Source organism: Dipodomys ordii, unplaced genomic scaffold (genome assembly GCF_000151885.1).
Source record: "Dipodomys ordii isolate 6190 unplaced genomic scaffold, Dord_2.0 Scaffold14, whole genome shotgun sequence".
NCBI classification, from domain to species: Eukaryota; Metazoa; Chordata; class Mammalia; order Rodentia; family Heteromyidae; genus Dipodomys; species Dipodomys ordii.
The window spans coordinates 965,678-984,073 of record NW_012267230.1 but is presented as its reverse complement, the minus strand read 5'-3'; the positions used below and the strand labels follow the sequence as shown (position 1 = coordinate 984,073).

The 18,396-nt window shown below is 46.3% G+C and overlaps 1 protein-coding gene across 1 annotated transcript in view; it reads right to left on the bottom strand.

The window, feature by feature from the left end:
- Positions 1–18,396, bottom strand: part of Eef2k (eukaryotic elongation factor 2 kinase) — a 52,358-nt gene that overhangs the window by 25,746 nt on the left and 8,216 nt on the right. Inside the window, exons 3-6 of the mRNA XM_013011374.1 lie at positions 10,105–10,205; positions 6,935–6,995; positions 4,362–4,399; positions 3,210–3,381 (exon numbers count right to left, since the gene is read on the bottom strand). Coding sequence (XP_012866828.1) covers positions 3,210–3,381; positions 4,362–4,399; positions 6,935–6,995; positions 10,105–10,205 — 372 coding nt within the window. The remainder of the gene's footprint in view (positions 1–3,209; positions 3,382–4,361; positions 4,400–6,934; positions 6,996–10,104; positions 10,206–18,396) is intronic.

Genomic DNA, 18,396 nt, shown 5'->3' with positions numbered 1-18,396 from the left:
GAGGGTTACAGTTACATGAGTAAGGTAATGGGTACACTTCTTATTGGGCATTGCAAGGCTAGCATTCTACTTGAGCCACAGAAATACTTCCAGCTTTTTCTGTTTATGTGATACTAAGGAATGGAACCCAGGGCTTTGTACAAGCAAGGCAAACACTCTACCACTAAGCCACATTCCCAGTCCATGTTTAATTTTTTGTTTATTTGTTTGGTACTGATTCAGGGTCTGGATGATGTCTCTGAGCTTTTGCTCAAGACTCTCACTTTACCACTTGAGCCATAGCTCCACTTATAGCTTTTTGTGGTCAACTAGAGATAGGAATCTTTCAGACTTGTGGGGCACCAGAGGCACACAGTAGTAATCTTAGCTACTCAGGAGGCTGAGATCTGAGGATCGTGGTTCAAAGCCCGCCCGGGGAAGGAAACTCTGTGAGACTCTTATCTTCAATAAACCACTAGAAAACTGGAAGTGGCACTGTGGCTCAAGCGGTAAAGCACTCGCCTTGAGCTGAAGAGGGCAGGGACAGCACCCAAGCCCAGAGTTCAAGCCCCACGACCAACAAGAAAAAAAAAATCTCTCAGAGTTTTCCTGCCTGTGCTGACTTCAAACTATGAGCCTCAGATCTTAGTCTCTTGAGTAAGGAAGATTATAGGTGTGAGCCACTAGCACCCTAGGAGAGTTTCTTTCATGTGAATTTGTGTGTGCATGTGTGTGTGTGTGTGTGTGTGTCCGTCATGGGGCCCAAACTCTGGGCCTGGGCACTGTTCCTCAGCTCTTCAGCTCAAGGCTAGCGCTCTACCACTTGAGCCACAGCTCCACTTCCAGCTTTTTCTGCTCATGTGGTGCTGAGGAATCAAACCTATGACCTCATGGATGCAAAGCAAACACTCTACCACTGAGCCACCTTCCCAGCCCCATGAAAATGTTTTGAAGTTATGCCCAACTGGCTCTTAAGTTAGTAATGACATGGAGAGTTAAAAATCTTATTAATGTGTTTTAATGGAAATTGATGCTTTTCTTTCTTTCTTTTCTTTTTTCTTTTTTTTTGGGTGCCAGTCCTGGGGCTTGAAATAAAGACCCGGACACTGTCCCTGAACTTCTTTTTGTTTAACTACCTGCTCCACTTCTGGCTTTTTTTTTTTTTTTTTGGTAGATTATTGGAGGTAAGAGTCTCATAGCCTTTCTTCCCTGGGCTGGCTTCAAACTGAGATCCTCCAATCTTAGCTTTGTGAATAGTGAGAATTACAAGAGTGAATGAATTACCAGCTCCTGGCTGCCATTACTTCTTTTTTTTTTTTTGGGGGGGGGGTCCGGTCGTGGGGCCTGAACTCTGGGCCTGGGGGCGCTGTCCCTCAGCTCTTCAGCTCAAGGCTAGCGCTCTACCAGGCTTTTTTCTTTTTGCTTATGTGGTGCTGAGGAATCGAACCCAGGGCCTCATGCATGCAAGGCAAGCGCTCTACCACTGAGCCACCTTCCCAGCCCATGCCATTACTTCTTATAATTAGAGATAATTCAATCAGGCTTATTAAAAATAAGGAAAAAAGGAAAGTTAGAATGTGTTTGTGACTTTAACTGAGCATCACTATCCCACAATACTGTGAAATTTGGGAAATTATATAATCACTTAATCACAATAAAAAAATAATTAAATACTTAAAAAAAGGAAAAAAAGGGGGCTGGGAAGGTAGCTCAGCAGGAGAGTGCATGCCTTGCAAGGATGAGGCCCTGGGTTCGAATCCTCGCCACCACATAAACAGAAATAGCCGGAAGTGGCGCTGTGGCTCCAGTGGTAGAGCGCTAGCCTTGAGCTGAAGAGCTGAGGGACAGCGCCCAGGCCCAGAGTTCAGGCCCAACTGGACCCAAAAAAAAAAGGAAAAAAATTGCTTGACAGAGTTCTGAACAAGATCTTGCCCCTCTACGCCTTAATCTAACATTACTAATGATTTTTTTTTAATTCTAATTCACTTGCAATTCTGGTAGCCAAGACAGATATTTTATTGCTCATAATTGTATATCTGGATTTTCTGATAAGAGCATTTTTGTATGTTTATTCTGAATTCAAATAGTGTTTTCTATAACTTAACTACCTAGTTTTTGCCCATCTCTTTCTATTGATTATTAATCTTGTTGACTTGTACAATATATTTTTGCATTATAGATTTTAATCTTCAATATAAAATTCCAAAATTTTCACCAATTTTATTGCTTGCTTTTAATCATGTATTTTGAATACTATCCAAATGTTATTTACCTTACACTTGGACATAATGAAAAGATATATTACAGAGAGTTATTGTCACTGATTTTTTGCAATTGAATTAAAAGAATTAAAACAATGATCATATTCTACTAAAAAAAATAAGGAAATACTTTTTGATAATGTTTTGCCTTTCTTAGCTTAATAGTAAACATGCGTGGCCATTATAAACAAACAAACAAGCTTGCTTTCCCCTTTTCTGCATAATTATCCCAGATGTAGCATTCTGGTTTAATTAAGTCTTCCTTGGCTTTTTCAGCTCAAGTGACTGGTGCTCTACCACTTGAGCTACAGCTCTACTTCCTCAGCTTTTCACTGGTTAACTAGAGATAAAAATCGAATGGACTTTTCTGCCTGGGCTGGCTTTGAACCTTGATCCTCAGAGCTCAACCTCCAGAGTAGCTTAAATTCTCTTTGTAGATTAAGCTACTCTGTGTGGGTTTCTGTTTTTTACAAACAAAAATCCAAACAGATCTCATCTGCACATGGATGTAAAGATTCCAATCTCAAAGCTCTGTGTTTTAGAATAAATAATTCTTCATCTAGAGTACATGGTTCTTTGTGCCCAATAAACGCTTACTGTTGCCAGGCGCCAGTGGCTCATGCCTGTAATCCTAACTACTATGGAGGCTGAGATCTGAGGATCACAGTTCAAAGCCAGCCTGGGCAGGAAAGTCCATGAGACTCTTATGTCCAATAAATGGCAAAAAAACTGGAAGTGGTGCTGTGGCTCAAGTGGTAAAGCACTGGCCTTGAGCTGAGGGACAGTGCCCAGGCCCTGAGTTCAAGCCCCATGACCACTACCACCAACAAATGCTAGCTGTCACTGGCCACTGGTAAGAAGGTGAAGCCGAGACCCTGAAATTCATGGCTAGTACCATTAACCTCATCAGATCCAGACACTGCCCTTGGCTGCACTGTGGGGAAGGGAGGCAGGTGGGGTGGCACACACCTGTTTGGGGGGCTTATGCCGATTATATTCTTCCCCCCAAAGCTTGGCTTCCATCTGCAGACGCACGTCCTCAAAGTACACATCCCGGTCCACAGGCTGGATGTAGCGCTTGGCCACGTAGTTAGAGGCTCCCTTCCACTGCTGGGCATGCAGGAAGTTGGAGAGCTTCTTTCTGGGGGTAAAGCAGGAGGAAGACCATATGGAACTCCGGGGTTTACTAGGAATCTAGGTTGGGGCCTCAAGATATCCTGACCCTGCCTGACTTGGCTGGCTGCAAGAACAAAATGCAGGAGGCAGGAGGGACCTCTATCCCACTGTGCCCTTCAAAGGGCTGGGAACAGGGTTAGAAGCCATTTAATTCTTTTTGGTGGTAATGGTGGGATTTTTTTTCTGGGGGAAGGTGTCAGTCATGGGGTTTGAACACAGGGCCTGAGCACTGTTTGTGAGATCTTTTTGCTCAAGGCTAGTGTTCTACCACTTTGAGCCACGGCTCCACTTCTGGTTTTCTGATGATTAATTGGAGACTTAAATGGACTTTCCTGCCTGGTTTGGCTTTGAACCTGGATCCTCAGATCTCAGCCTCCTAAGTAGCTGGGATTATAGACCTAAATCACTAGCACCTGGCTTGGTAAAGGTCATTGTTAAAGGTCTCCTCTTTTCTTGACCTCCAAACACTAGAGTAGGACAGAGTAGGCTAAGAATGGATATTTTCCCGCTGGGCGCCAGTGGCTCACGCCTGTAATCCTAGCTACTCAGGAGGCTGAGATCTGAGGATCGTGGTTTGAAGTCAGCCCAGGCAGGAAAGTCCGTGAACTCTTATCTCCAATAACCACCAGAAAACCAGAAGTGGCGCTGTAGCTCAAGTGGTAGAGCACTAGCCTTGAGCTGAAGAGCTGAGGGACAGCGCTCAGGCCCAGAGTTCAAGCCCCACGACCGGCAAAAAAAATGAATGGATATTTTCCATCTTCCTGCAACTTGTCTATAGCTGGGCCCCAAAGCTGGTTCAGCAGTGACCAGATGGACAGGAACTTGGGCTGCAAGAAGTCAGAGGCTACTGTCTCTAGGTTTTGGCTGGTGATATCCAAATGTCCCAGGACTTAGGAACCTGATGGAGCCTGGGCAGGGCCCCACGCACTGGACTGAGTCACTTACGTCCTGAAGCACTCTCTCATGGCTCCACGACCGAAGGGCTGAAAGACAGGACACAGATAATCATCAGGTCCCATTCCTACTGCTCCCCATCAACATCATCCATGCAACAGGTGAGCACTGGACCTCATCTCAATGTTAACACTCTGGACCCTCCATCTGGTGCTGCTGGGCCAATGCACACAGGCTCCTGGAAAAAGAAGGACCCTCTATTCTTCTACTGTAACCCAGGGAGCCAGGACGCTGGGGGGGGGGGAGGAGTTAAGGTACCCCGCCCTGAGTAACAGAAAGTAGAAAGGAAAGGCACATTGGTAGCGCATACCTGTCATCTCGGCTACTTGGAAGGCATTTGTAGGAACATGACAAGGCTGTCTGGAGCACCTTATCTGAAAGATCCTATCTACAAATGAACTAAAAACAAGACTGGGGGTGTGGCTCAGACAGTGCTTGCTGAGCAAGCACAAGGCCCTTAAATTCAATCCCCAATGTGGTAAAAACAAAACAGAAACCCTGAAAGGTGGATGGAAATGAAGCTTGGAGCAGTGGTGTGTAACTGAAGTCCCAGCTACATTGGAGGCTTGAGGCAAAAGGATCACTTTAGCCTAGGACTCAAGAACAGTCTAGACATATAGTATACTGTGACCCTGTCTGCTGTCATTGGGATTTTTTTTTTTTTTGCCAGTCCTGGAGCTTGAACTCAGGATCTGGGCACTGTCCCTGAGCTTTTGCTCTACCACTTGAGCTACACCACCACTTCTGGCCTTTTCTGCTTATGTGGTACTGAGGAATTGAACCTTATACTTCATGTGTATTAGGCAAGCACTCTACCACTAAGCCACATTCCTGGCCCTGGATCATTATTGTTTTAATTAATTTGTTTGTTTAGTTTTGTGCCTGTCCTGGGTTTGAATTCAGGGTCTTCAATTTTTTCCTTTTTCTTTTTCTTTTTTTGCCAGTCCAGGGGCTTGAATTAAGGGTCTGGGCACTGTCCCTGAGCCTCCCTGTTTTTTTTCCCCCAGTCGTGGGGCTTAAACTCTGGGCCTGAGTGCTGTCCCTCAGCTCTTCAGCTCAAGACGAGCGCTCTACTGCTTGAGCTACATCACCACTTCTGGTGTTCTAGTGCTTTATTAGAGATAAGAGTCTCATGGACTTTCCTGCTGGGGCTGGCTCTGAACCGAGATCCTCAGATCTCAACCTCCTGAGTAGCTAGGATGACAGGCGTGAGCCACCGGCACCCAGCCCCTGAGCCTTTTTTGCTCAAGGCTAGCACTATCACTTGATCCACAGTGCTACATCCAGCTTTTTTTGTGTATGTGGGACTGAGGAATGAAATCCAGAATTTTATGTATGCTAGCCAAGCACTCTACCACTAAGCCACATTCTCGGTCTGGGTCTTTGTTTTCACTTGTCTCTTTTTTTTTTTTTTTTTGGGTCCGGTTGTGGGGCCTGAACTCTGGGCCTGGGCACTGTCCCTCAGCTCTTCAGCTCAAGGCTAGTGCTCTACCACTTGAGCCACAGCGCCACTTCCAGCTTTTTTCTTTTTGCTTATGTGGTGCTGAGGAATTGAACCCAGGGCCTCAGGCATGCCTTCCCAGCCCCTCACTTGGCTCTTTTTGCCCAAGGCCAGCACTCTACCACTTGAGCCACACCTCCACTTCGGGTATTTTTCTACTGAACTGGAGATAAGAGCCTCACAGACTTTTCTGTCCAGGCTAGCTTTAACCTACAATTTTAAGATCTCAGCCTCTTGAATTGCTTGGATTACAGGTATGAGACACCAGCACCCGGCTTCGCTTTACTTTTTTGAGATGGGGGCTCCCACTATGTTGCCAGGCTGGCCAGGAACTACTGGACTCAAGCAATTCTCTGGCCTAACTGTGGGGACTGCTACTATAGGTGTGTAGCACCACTGCACCCAACTTCTATAGTTTGGCTCCTGAATAGCTCCCAAAAGCTGGGAGAGACACTGTTGTCAAAGTAGGGTGTGCTTGGAAGTGAGAACTTGAGGTGGAAACAAGTCAGGTCACGAGGGTCATGAGAAGGATGTTAAGACCCTACCTCCTCACCCCCATCCCCACCCCTACCCCCGCAACCCCTTTACTTCCTGTCCACATCCTCCACCATGGCTCCTGCCATGATGTGCAGTACTGCGACCAGCCCAAAGTAACAGGCCAAGCCACCTTGGACTAAAAGGTCTGAAGTTATGACACAGACAAAAGAATCTGTTCTTTGGCTGGGCCTTGGCTCATGCCTGTAATCCTAGTTACTCAGAAAGCAAGAGATCTGAGGATCACCAAGAAAGCCAGCCTGGTCAGGAAAGTCTGTGAGCCTCTTAGACTCACCAGAAAGCCAGAAGTAGAGCTGTAGCTCAAGTGGTAGAGAGCTAGCCTTGAGCAGAAAAAAAAAAAAAGCTCAGGAACAGCATCCAGGTTCTGAGTTCGAGCCCCAGGACTGGTGAAAAGAAAAAAAAAGTGGCATGAGGAATGCCTAAGTTTAAGAAACTTAGAAAGGATGTGGAGGGGAGGGCACAGGGAATGAAGCCGGCTAGGAGCACTTGGGGATCAGGGCTTGCTTACCTGAGACGCCATCTTGATTAGAACTTCATCTTCCAGCCACTCCCCGGTGACAGCATTGTATCTACAGAGACCAGAGCACACCCAGAGTACGGCATCATGATGTAATTCTGTCCCTCTGTGGCTAAAAGACCCTCTGGGGTCCCCTTAGCCTTGTCTGCAGCTGGCTCTTCCACAAGGCGATGTTACAGGGCTGTGTAGATTTTTTTCTTTTGTGCTGGTTTTAGGACTTGAACTGAGGGCCTGCCTACTGTCTCTTAAGTTTTTTTGCTCAAGGCTAAACACTCCATCACTTGAGCCACAGCTCTACTTCTGGCTTTTTACTAGTTAAATGGATTTAAGAATCTCACATAGGAAATGGCGCCGTGGCTCAAGTGGTAGAGTGCTCGCCTTGGGCTGAAGAGCTCAGGGAGAGCAGCCAGGCCTAGAGTTCAAGCCCCATGACCGACAAAAACAAAAACAAACAAAAAAAAGAAGGTGGCTCAGTGGTAGAGCGCTTGCCTTGCATGCCTGAGGCCCTGGGTTCAATTCCTTAGCACCACATAAGCAAAAAGAAAAAAGCCGGAAGTGGCACTGTGGCTCAAGTGGTAGAGTGCTAGCCTTGAGCTGAAGAGCTGAGGGACAACGCCCAGGCCCAGAGTTCAGGCCCCATGACCGGACCCAAAAAAAAAAAAAAAAAGAATTTCACATACTCTCTTGCCTGAGTTGGCTTCAAACCTTGATCCTCAGATCTCAGCCTCCTGAGTAGTTAGGATTATATGTGTGAATTACTGGCGCCCAGCAGGGCTATGTAGATCCTAACAAATGCATGTCAGATAAATGTCTGAATAAACAAATATCCTTATAACTGTTCTATGTAACAAATAACAAGTCTCAAGAAAAGAGGCAATAGTACTCTCATCACTGCCAGGCACTTGGGAAGAAGAAAGAAGGAAGGACAAAACGAGCAGAAGGAGAAGGAGGAAGAGGAGGAGGAAGACACAGAGAGGGAGGGAGGGAGAGACAGACAGAAAGAAAGAAAGAAAGAAAGAAAGAAAGAAAGAAAGAAAGAAAGAAAGAAAGAAAGAAAGAAAGAAAGAAAGGTAGGTGGCAGGGAGGGAGGGAGGAAGGGAAGGAAAGGAAGGAAGGAAGGAAGGAAGGAGGGAAGGAAGGAGGGAAGAAAGAAAAAGTGGGGGAGAGAGATAGAGGAGGAGGAGAAGGAAAAGAAGGTACGTGAAAGATGAATGAATGTCCCAGGATACTGCCACTTTTCTAAGAAAATTCTAGAGTACTCCCCTTTCCAGGCATTCCCATTCCTTGGGGCAATCTGGGGGAAGCTCCTGGTCTCAGGAATCACTAAGATCCAATGCCTGCACTGGGCTCAGCTGTTCTTAGCTCTGGTTGGAGGCCTCCTTTGGCCCATTTCTCAGCCTGGGCAGACTCCAGGACACTCCTAGCCCTGTGAGAACAGGTTTCTCAGCTATGGAAGCAAGTGCAAGAAGAAACAAGCAGAGGCCTGGCAGGTAGCCCGGCCCAGGCTCAGAGGAGGGCTCTCCAGAGCTGTGTAGGTGCTTACAGACCGCTATCCCAAGCAGTGATTTATTATTATGGGCTTTTTGTGCTGGTGCTGGAGCTTCAACTCTGAGCCAGAGTGTTGTCTCTTAGCTTTTTTTTTTCTTTTTAATTTTTTTTATTGTTACTCTAAAGGTGATGTACATAAGTTAGGTAATAAGTGCATTTCTTTGTGGACAATGTCACCCCTTCCCTCCCTCTCTGCAAAATTTTCTCTCCCATCCCTACCCACAAGTTGTATAGTTCATTTTCAACATGTCCCTCAGCCATAAATCCATTTCTGACCTCCCCCCTCCCCGCACCACTCCAGTCCTGGAGTTTGAACTCATGGCCGAAGTGCTGTCCCTAAGCTTCTTTTGTTCAAGGCTAGCATTCTACCACTTGAGCCACAGAACCACTTCCAGCTTCTTCTGAGTGGTTTATTAGAAATAAAATCTTATGGACTTGGGCTGGGAAGGTGGCTCAGTGGTAGAGCGCTTGCCTTGCATGCCTGAGGCCCTGGGTTCAATTCCTCAGCACCACATAAGCAAAAAGAAAAAAGCCGGAAGTGGCGCTGTGGCTCAAGTGGTAGAGCGCTAGCCTTGAGCTGAAGAGCTGAGGGACAGCACCCAGGCCCAGAGTTCAGGCCCCACGACTGGACCCCCCACCAAAAAAAAAAAAAAAATCTTATGGACTTTCCTGCCCAGGCTGACCTCAAACCTCAACCCTCAGATTTCAGTCTCCTGAGTAGCTAGGATTACAGGTGTGAGCCATCAGTGCCTGGTGATTTACAGGTTGAGATGATGGAGCCAGAAGATGCCTCCCTGAGCTGCCCTGAACTCTCCCCCAGAATCCTGGGAGTATCTGTTACTGGGGCAGAGGTCAGCCTAACCTGTCTAATATGTACCTGTGGCCCCATTAGGACTCAGTGAGATAACCTATAGTACTGGCACATTCATGAACACTCAAACAGTGGGTGCTCTTCCCTCTTTCCATTCCTTCTTGGGCAGTACTCAGGGCCTTGCTCTTGCGAGGCAGATGCTCTAGCAGGACCCCAGTCCATTGGCCGCTGTGATTACAGGTAGAGTGTCCCTTATCCAAAATGCTTCGAACCAGAAGCATTTCAGATCTCAGATGTTTCCAGATGTTCGTAGTATTTGTATGGACTTGACTGGCTAAAGATTCATAATTTCAAAATCCAAAAGGTAGCCAGGCACCAGTGGCTCATGCCTATAATCCTAGCTACTCAGGAGGCTGAGATCTGAGGATTGTGGGTCAAAGCCAGCCCAGGGCAGGAAAGTCCGAGAGACTCTTATCTCCAATAAACCTCTCAGAAAACCAGAAGTGGCTCTGTGGCTCAAATGGTAGAACACTCGCCTTTAGCTGAAGAGCTAAGGGACAGCGCCCAAGCCTAGAGTTCAAGCCCCACAACCAACAAAAAAAAAAAGAAAAGAAAAAAAAAAAAAAAAGAAAACCCCAAAGGCTCCAAAATCCGAAATGTAGGTTTTCAGATTGGGGCTATTTGCCCTGTATTACCTACCCCCTTCTCTTTGACTCCCTGGGACTTGAGCCTCCCTGGGTATGAGCAGAAACAGAACCTGAGCCTCCCTGGACTCTTCAAAGCCCCCAGATGAGTCACCAACCTGTGCCTGGATGCTCGTTCTGTGGCAATATCCTCAAGGTGGAACTCAGCCCAGGGGTCAGGCATGTGCTTGGCCTTCTCGATCGCATGCTTCCAGGTTTCCTGGAGAAAGTAAAGGGAACATTAGCATTAGATCCACGTGTGGCCCAACTGCCTCTGTCCTGCTAATCTTCCCTGGAGAGGCCCATAGCCTCCAGAAGAGGAAAGGATCTTCAGCTACGGTCCCTGGAGGCTTTCAGGGACATGGAACCCTTGGAGACAGAAAAGATCTATCTTTTTTAATATATATGTGCCAGTCCTGGGACTTGAACTCAGGGCCTGGGTGCTGTATTGTGCTTTTATGTTCAAGGCTAGCATCATCTACCACTTGAACCACAGCTCCACCTCCAGATATTTTGTTTTTCTAGTTTATCAGAGATAAGAGTCTCAAGGACTTTCCTGCCTAGGCTGGCTTTGAACCACAATCCTCAGATCTCAGCCTTTTGAACAGCTAGGATTATAGACATAAGCCACCAGGACCTGGCCTTTTTTTTTTTTTTGCTAGTTCAGGGGCTTGAACTCAGGGCCTGGCAATGTCCCTGAGCTTCTTTTTGCTCAAGGCTAGCACTCTTACCATGTGAGCCACAGGCCCACTTCTGGCTTTTTCTGTTTATGTGGCATTGAGGAATTGAACCCAGGGCTTCCTACATGTTAGGCAAGCACTCTACCACTAAGCCACATTCCCAGCCCTGGCCTTTCTTTTTTGGTTTTATGCCAGTACTGGGACTTGAATTCAGGACCTCATGCTTTTACTTGGCTTTCTCTGCTCAAGCTTGGCACTCTACCATTTGAATCACATCTCCCCTTCCAACTTTTTGCTGGTTATTTGGAAATAATAATCCCTTGGACTTGTCTGCTTGGGGTGAGATTCAAACTTTGATACTCAGATTTCAGCCCTGAGTAGCTAGGATTACAGGAGTGAGCTACCAGCCCCTGGCTTGATTCCCCTTCTCCAGGTCATGTGTACAGCTTGCCTGACTGACCTCATTTCCTTTCTGGGGCTGAACTACCCGTTGTGTAACTGTGCTCCAGGTTATCTCTCCAGCTCTTATGTGGTTAAGTACGGGATTCACTTCTCGGGTCCTGTGACCAACAGTACTGAACTAAAAACACCTTCCTGTCTTCAGCTTTACACCCTTGTGCAAGAGTTCAATAGGACACATTATTTTCTTGAAAATGCAACTGCTGTATGCATGACATTTAAAATCTGAAGGGCTGGGCATCGATGGCTTACACCTGTAATCCTAATTACTTAGAATATTGAAATCTGAGGATTGTGGTTCAATGCCAGCCTGGGCAGAAAATCTGTGAGACTTATAGCTCCTGTTAACAACCAAAAAGCCAGAAGTAGAGCTGTGGCTCAAACGGCATAGTGTCAGCCTTGAATAAAAAAGCTATAGGCCAGGACTGGCAAAGTGGCTTAGTGGTAGAGCGCTTGCCTAACATGCATGAAGCCCTGGATGAAATTCCTCAGTATAACATAAACAAAAAAGCCCGAAATGGCACTATGGCTCAAGTGGTAGAATGCTAGCCTTGAGCAAGAGAAGCTCAGGGACAGTACCCAGGCCCTGAGTTCAAGCCCCAGGACTGGCAAAACAAAAAACAAACAAAAAAACTGCAGGACAGGATCCAGACCCTAAGTTTAAGCCCCAACACACACAGACACACACAGACACACAGACACACACACACACAGAGTGATATTCACTAAAGTGCCCTGGCCTCTTAGGAGTCTTTGTCAAGATGGCATCGTGCCCTTCACCCTATAGCAATTTGTGATCACATTCAACAGGAGGGACCACTCCCTAGTCCACCATGAGGATCCTAGACTTAAAGAACAAAAAGAAATTTCTTGACAAACACCATCAGCAGCCAGGAAATAGCAGGCCCGGTACTCAAAGCCAAGCCTACCACACCCTGGCTGGCTGAAGTGTTATACAAGGCAGAAAGAGCTAAACACAGAATTACCATGGGACAGAGCAATTCCACATGACAGCCCAATTCCACTCAAACAACCAGAAAGATAAAAGGGAGAGGAGAAGGGGAGAGAGGGAAGGAAGGGGGAAACATGCCCACCACAAAAGCAGCATGATAATGACCATTCAGGCAGAAGTAATCTAAATGCATCATGAAGGGATTTTTAAAATATGCTACCCATTCAATGGAATAATATTCAGCAATAAAAAGGAATCACAAGCTGGGCGCAGAGGGTTCACACCTGTAATCCTAGCTACTCAAAAGGCTGAGATCTGAGGATCAAGGTTGCAAGCCAGCCTGGGGAAGGAAAATCCAATTAACTAGCAGAAAGAGAGCACCAGCCTTAAGTGGAAAAAATGATGGGAAAACACCTAGGCCTTGAGTTCAAGCCCAAGTTCCATAACACAAAAAGAAAAGAAAACAACAACAAAAAAAAAAGGGAATGACAAGGCAGGTATGAGACGGGTATGAGTGGGAGAGAGGATGAATGGAATACATTTGTACAAATGTAAAACCTCATAATGAAACCCCCTATTAAGCACACACGTCCTAATAGGAATAAATCTTTAGAACCTCATGCTAAGTGAGATAAGCTTCACACAACACAACACACATTATATGACTTTAGGTATAGGAGATGTAAAAGAGGCAAATTCTTGGAGACAGGAAGCAGATTAAGGAGGAATGAAAACAATAATATTGGTTATAGTGCTGGAATCAGAATTGTATGATTATATGAAAAGCTGTTGATTTGTACACTTTATGTATGTATGTACATTTTGTTTTGTTTTCTGTCAGTCATGGGGCTTGAACTCGGGACCTGGACACTGTCCCTGAGCTCTTTTGCTCAAGGTAAGCATTCTACCACTTCCTGTTTTCTGGTTGTTAGTTGGAGAAAAGACGCTCATGGATGGGCTGGGAAGGTGGCTCAGTGGTAGAGTGCTTGCCTTGCATGCATCAGGCCCTGGGTTCGATTCCTCAACACCACATAAGCCGGAAGTGGCGCTGTGGCTCAAGTGGTAGAGCACTAGCCTTGAGCTGAAGAGCTGAGGGACAGCGCCCAGGCCCAGAGTTCAGGCCCCACGACCAGACCCCCCAAGACGCTCATGGACTTTTCTGCCAGGCTGGCTTTTGTTGTTGTTAGTGGTGGTCATGAGCCTGAACTCTGGGCCTGGGCGCTGTCCCTCAGCTCTTCAGCTCATGGCTAGCACTCTACCACTTGGGCCACAATGCCACTTCCGGCTTTTTCTGCTTATGTGGTGCTGAGGAATCGAACCCAGGGCCTTGTGAATGCAAGGTAAGCACTCTACCACTGAGCCACCTTCCCTGGCCACCCCCTCTCCCCCACTCTGGGCTGGCTTGCCTACTGAGTAGCAGGATTATATATAGGAATGAGCCACCAGCACCTGGTAATGTATTTGTTTAGTACCACTATTGGAGCTTGAACTTAGGGCCTCACATTCTCACTTTGCCTCTTCACTCAAGGCTAGCACTCTACACTTGACCCACACCTTCATGTCCAGCCTTTTTTTTTTGGGGGGGGGGTCCGGTCGTGGGGCCTGAACTCTGGGCCTGGGCGCTGTCCCTCAGCTCTTCAGCTCAAGGTTGGCCTTTTCCCCTTGAGCCACAGCACCACTTCCGGCTTTTTTCTTTTTGCGTATGTGGTGCTGAGGAATCCAACCCAGGGCCTCAGGCATGCAAGGCAAGTGGTCTACCACTGAGCCACCTTCCCAGCCCCATGTCCAGCCTTTTGACAATAAGGGTTTCATGGACTTTTCAGCCTGGGCTGGCTTCAAACAGTGATCCTCAGATCTCAGCCTCTAAGTAGCTAGGAGTACAGGTGTGAGCCACTGACATCCAGCTGATTTGTACCTTTTAAATGGATAAACTGACCAGGTGCAGAGGCTCACATCTGTAATCCTTCCTATTCAGAAGGCTGAGATCAAGAGAACTGTGGTTTAAGTATAGCAAAGGCAAAAAAGTTAATGAGATCCAAACAACCAACTTATGGGTGTTGTGTATCTTTTTCATCCTAGATATGGTAGGAAGTATAAAATAGGGTGATCATGGTTCAGGATGGGCAGGCAAAAAGAAAAGCCTTATCTTAAAAATAACTAGTGTGAAAAGAGCTGGGAGGGGAGACTCAAGAGTCAGTGCAGGGCTGGGAAGGTGGCTCAGTGGTTAAAGTGCTTGCCTTGCATGCCTGAGGCCCTGGGTTCGATTCCTCAGCACCACATAAGCAAAAACAAAAAAGCCGGAAGTGGCACTGTGGCTCAAGCGGTAGAGCACTAGCCTTCAGCTGAAGAGCTGAGGGACAGTGCCCAGGCCCAGAGTTCAGGCCCCACGACCGGACCCAAAAAAAAAAAGAGTCAGTGCAAGGTCTTTTTCATCTCATCTACCTGTCTGTTTGTCTGCCTCTGCCTACCTATATCTATGATGAAGATTGATCCACTCATCACCATGCTGGGACCAAACCCACAGGCTCAAGCCCTCTATTACTGATCCACAGCCCAAACCTTACAGCCTTGCAGTCTCCAGTCTCAGGGCATGGGGCCACACACACACACACACACACACACACACACACACTCTCTCTCTCTCTCTCTCTCTCTCTGCCTCAGGACTGTTTGTTGTGGTCACTGCCTTGTGAAGCCTGGGGCTGCCAGGCTAAGGCCTCCTCGGGCTCTGTGGGCAGGAACACCTTTGCCAGGTTAGTCACAAGGCCAGCCTCTTAATCTCCCACCCTTATTTCATTCCTGAGAACACAGTTCTCTTACCAGTTCCTCCCCACCCTCTGGTTTGGTGACTGAACGCATGAGTGCAGTGGAAGGTGGCTGGCAGGGAGAGGGGGCAGAGCAGGTGTGCCCGTGCACGGAGTGGGTGGGAGGCATTCATGTTAGCCCAACCTCTCTGAAAGATGACCAGAGACACCCAGCATGTCATTTTTGTTCTTGTGTACTAGATCTTGAACTCAGAGCCTTGCATTCTTGCCTTTTTCTGCTCAAGACTGGTGTTCTACCAATTTAGGCTTTTTACTAGTTAATTGGAAATAAGAGTCTTAGGGACTTTTCTGTCCCAACTGGCTTTGAACAGATTCTTAGATCTTAACCTCCAGAGTAGCTACGATTACAGGTGTGAACACTAGCACTTGGACAATCCTCAGCATTTAAAGGCAACCTTTTACCTTGGCCATATTACTACGGGGACATTCTCTGGAAAGCACACACACAATATCTTCCAATGAAATGATATTCAACCACTAAAAACAACAACAACTAAACCCACTAGTGGTATGCATCAGGCCCTCAATTCCAACTTTACTTCTGAAAACAATAAAAACAAAAGACAAGCATAAGCACAAAAGAAGTAAGACCAGGCTGGGCATTGGTGGCTCATTCCTGTAATCCTAGCTATGCAGGAGGCTGAGATCACAGTTGGAAGCCAGCCCAGGCATGAAAATCTGAGACTGCTATCTCCAATTAACAGCAAAAAGCCAGAAGTGCAGCTTTGGCTCAAGATGTGGAACACTAGCAGTAGCCTTGAGCGAAAAAAGCTCACAGACAGCACCCAGGTCCTGAGTTCAGGCCCCAGGACTTGCATTAAAAAAAAAAGGGTGGGGGAGAAGCAAGACCAAGGACCAAAAAAAGCTGCAGTTAGTAACAGAATCAACTCTGGAGCAAGATCTCCTGGGATGGAACACAACCTCACCATTTCCTGGGAGAGCCACTTAAGTTCTCAGAACCTGAGGCTTACTGTTGGGCAAAATGCCAGCTGTCAAGGACTTGCTGTACACATTAAATGAGTTCATGCAAGCAAGGCACGTACTGCACGGCCAGCCCCGCCCACAGTGCCTGCCACACAAGTTCTAGTTCCTAGCAACTCCCCTGGGAGGGAAGGGGGGGATAACAGCACAGAACAGGTTTGCAATGTCTGTGGGAGAAACCAAAGGAGGATGACCCCATGCAAATACATGCTTCTGCATGCAAAGGCCCACTTTTCCCACGTTCCACAGAGAGGAAGTACACATGATATGAATTACATGTATATGAATTACATATTATAAAACATACAGTATTTTAAGGTTTGCTTGGAGATATATAGTAATACATATTATATATAATAGTCACATATATATGAATATTTACTACTACTGCTCATAATAGGGGAGAGGAAACAACAGAAATTTCACTCAAAGGGCTATAGTGTAGTACAGTGGAGGGCATTTGCCTGACACACATGAGATCCTGGGTTCAAACTCCAGTACTGGAGTAGTAATAAGCCGGCTAGATACAATGGCTCCTGCCTATAAATCCTTAGGATTTGAGGATTAAGAGTTGAAGCCAAGCCTAAGCAGACAAACCCAAGAGACTCTTATCTCCAATTAACCGGCAAAAAGCTGGAAATGAAGGCATAGCTCAAATGGTAGAGTACCAGCCTTAAGGGAAAAGCTACAGGACAGTAGCCATACCTGAGTTCAAGCCCCAGTATTGACACACCTAAATACCTACACTCACACACACACACACACACACACACACACACAAAAAGGGCTGAACTGGCCAGGCGCCTATAATCCCAGCTACTCAGGAGCCAAGATTTGAAACTGCAGTTCAAAGCCAGCCTAGGCTTATCTCCAATTAACTAGCAAAAAGACAGAAGTAGAATTGTGACTCAAATGATAGAGCACCAAGATTGAGCAAAAAGGCTAAGGGATAGTACCTACCCTAAGAGTTCAAGCTTCCTTACCAACACACACACATATACACACAGGGCTGATAAAACTATATCTTTTATATGATAACACATATGCACCAAAATTTTTCTTTAAGTGCTTTATATGTGCTGATGTAGAATGAGCCTCAAGATATTCTCAGGAGACAGTTCTTGTAAAATAAAACTTCTCGCCTGTTCAAGAAGGTCCATGAGACTCTTCATTTTTGTTGTTGGAGGTAATCATGGGGCTCGAATTCAAGGCCTGAGCAGGGTCACTGTCCCTGAGCTTTTTTGTTCAAGGCTAGTGCTCTACCACTTTAAGCTGCATGGCTACTTCCATTTTTCTGGTGGTTAACTATCGGTAAGAATCTCAGAGCCTTTCCTGCCCAGGCTGGCTTTCAACTGCAATCCTCAGATCTCAGTCTTCTAAGTAGTTGGTATTACAGATGTGAGGCACCATTGCCAGGATACCTTGAGACTGATCTCCAATTAACCACCAAAAAGCCACAAGCAGAGCTGTGGCGCAAGTGGCACAGTGTTAGCCTTAAGCAAAATAACTCAAAAACAGCACCCAGGCCCCAAGTTCAAGCCCCAGGACCGGCATAAAACAGCAAACAAACAAAAACCATATAAGCTACATATACTTATTCTAGAAAATGCAGATGACAGAGATATAGAAAAAGAATTCTAATCGTAGCCAAAGGAATTCCTGTGAGTGGTGGTGAGCTTCCTCAGAGGCTGGCCTTCTCCATTTGCACATGTATATTTGTATAACACACATGCACATTTCATGTGCATGCACACAAGTGCAGATTTGTGCACATGCATGCAAATATTTGTATTGCTGTACATATGCACACATGGGTATATGTGCCAGTATGTATGTGTAGGCATGGCATGTGTATGCTAATTATCCCCCGAATTCTACACCAGAGAGTGCCAGAAACGTCTGCAGACTAAGAGGCCTCCCCTGTAATTTGCGCGCCCCCATCAGTTGAAAGACATTACAGACAGAGGTGGAAAAAGGGGAGCTGTTCCAGAGCCCCAAGGCCATGGGAAGGGTGAACACAGCCCAGAAGAGCTGTGTTATAGCTCTGCCTTATAGAAGACATGACTTCAGAGGAAAGGTTTTTTGTCAATTGGTTTGTGTGGATTCTTCATACGAGTAACCATACTCTGTAGGGGTGTATATGTGTGTGTGTGTGATCACCAAATCCCTCCTTTAAGTTTTGCTATACAACTACTTATATTCATTTATATTTAACAAATATGAGTATATTTTCATGTTTGTGAGTATATGTTATGTCAATATATAAAATATATATTGACAACTTTAACCACAGCTCTACTCTAGCTTTCTGGGTAGTTTAGGGGAGCTAGTCTCATAGACTTTCCTGCCTGGGCTGGCTTTGAACCCTGGCTTTGAACCTCAATCCTCAGATCTCAACCTCCTGAGTAGCGAAGATTACAGGCAAGAGCCACTGGTGCCTGGCTCATAAGGTGTGTGTGTGTGTGTGTGTGTGTGGTGCCTGGCTCATAAGGTGTGTGTGTGTGTGTGTGTGTG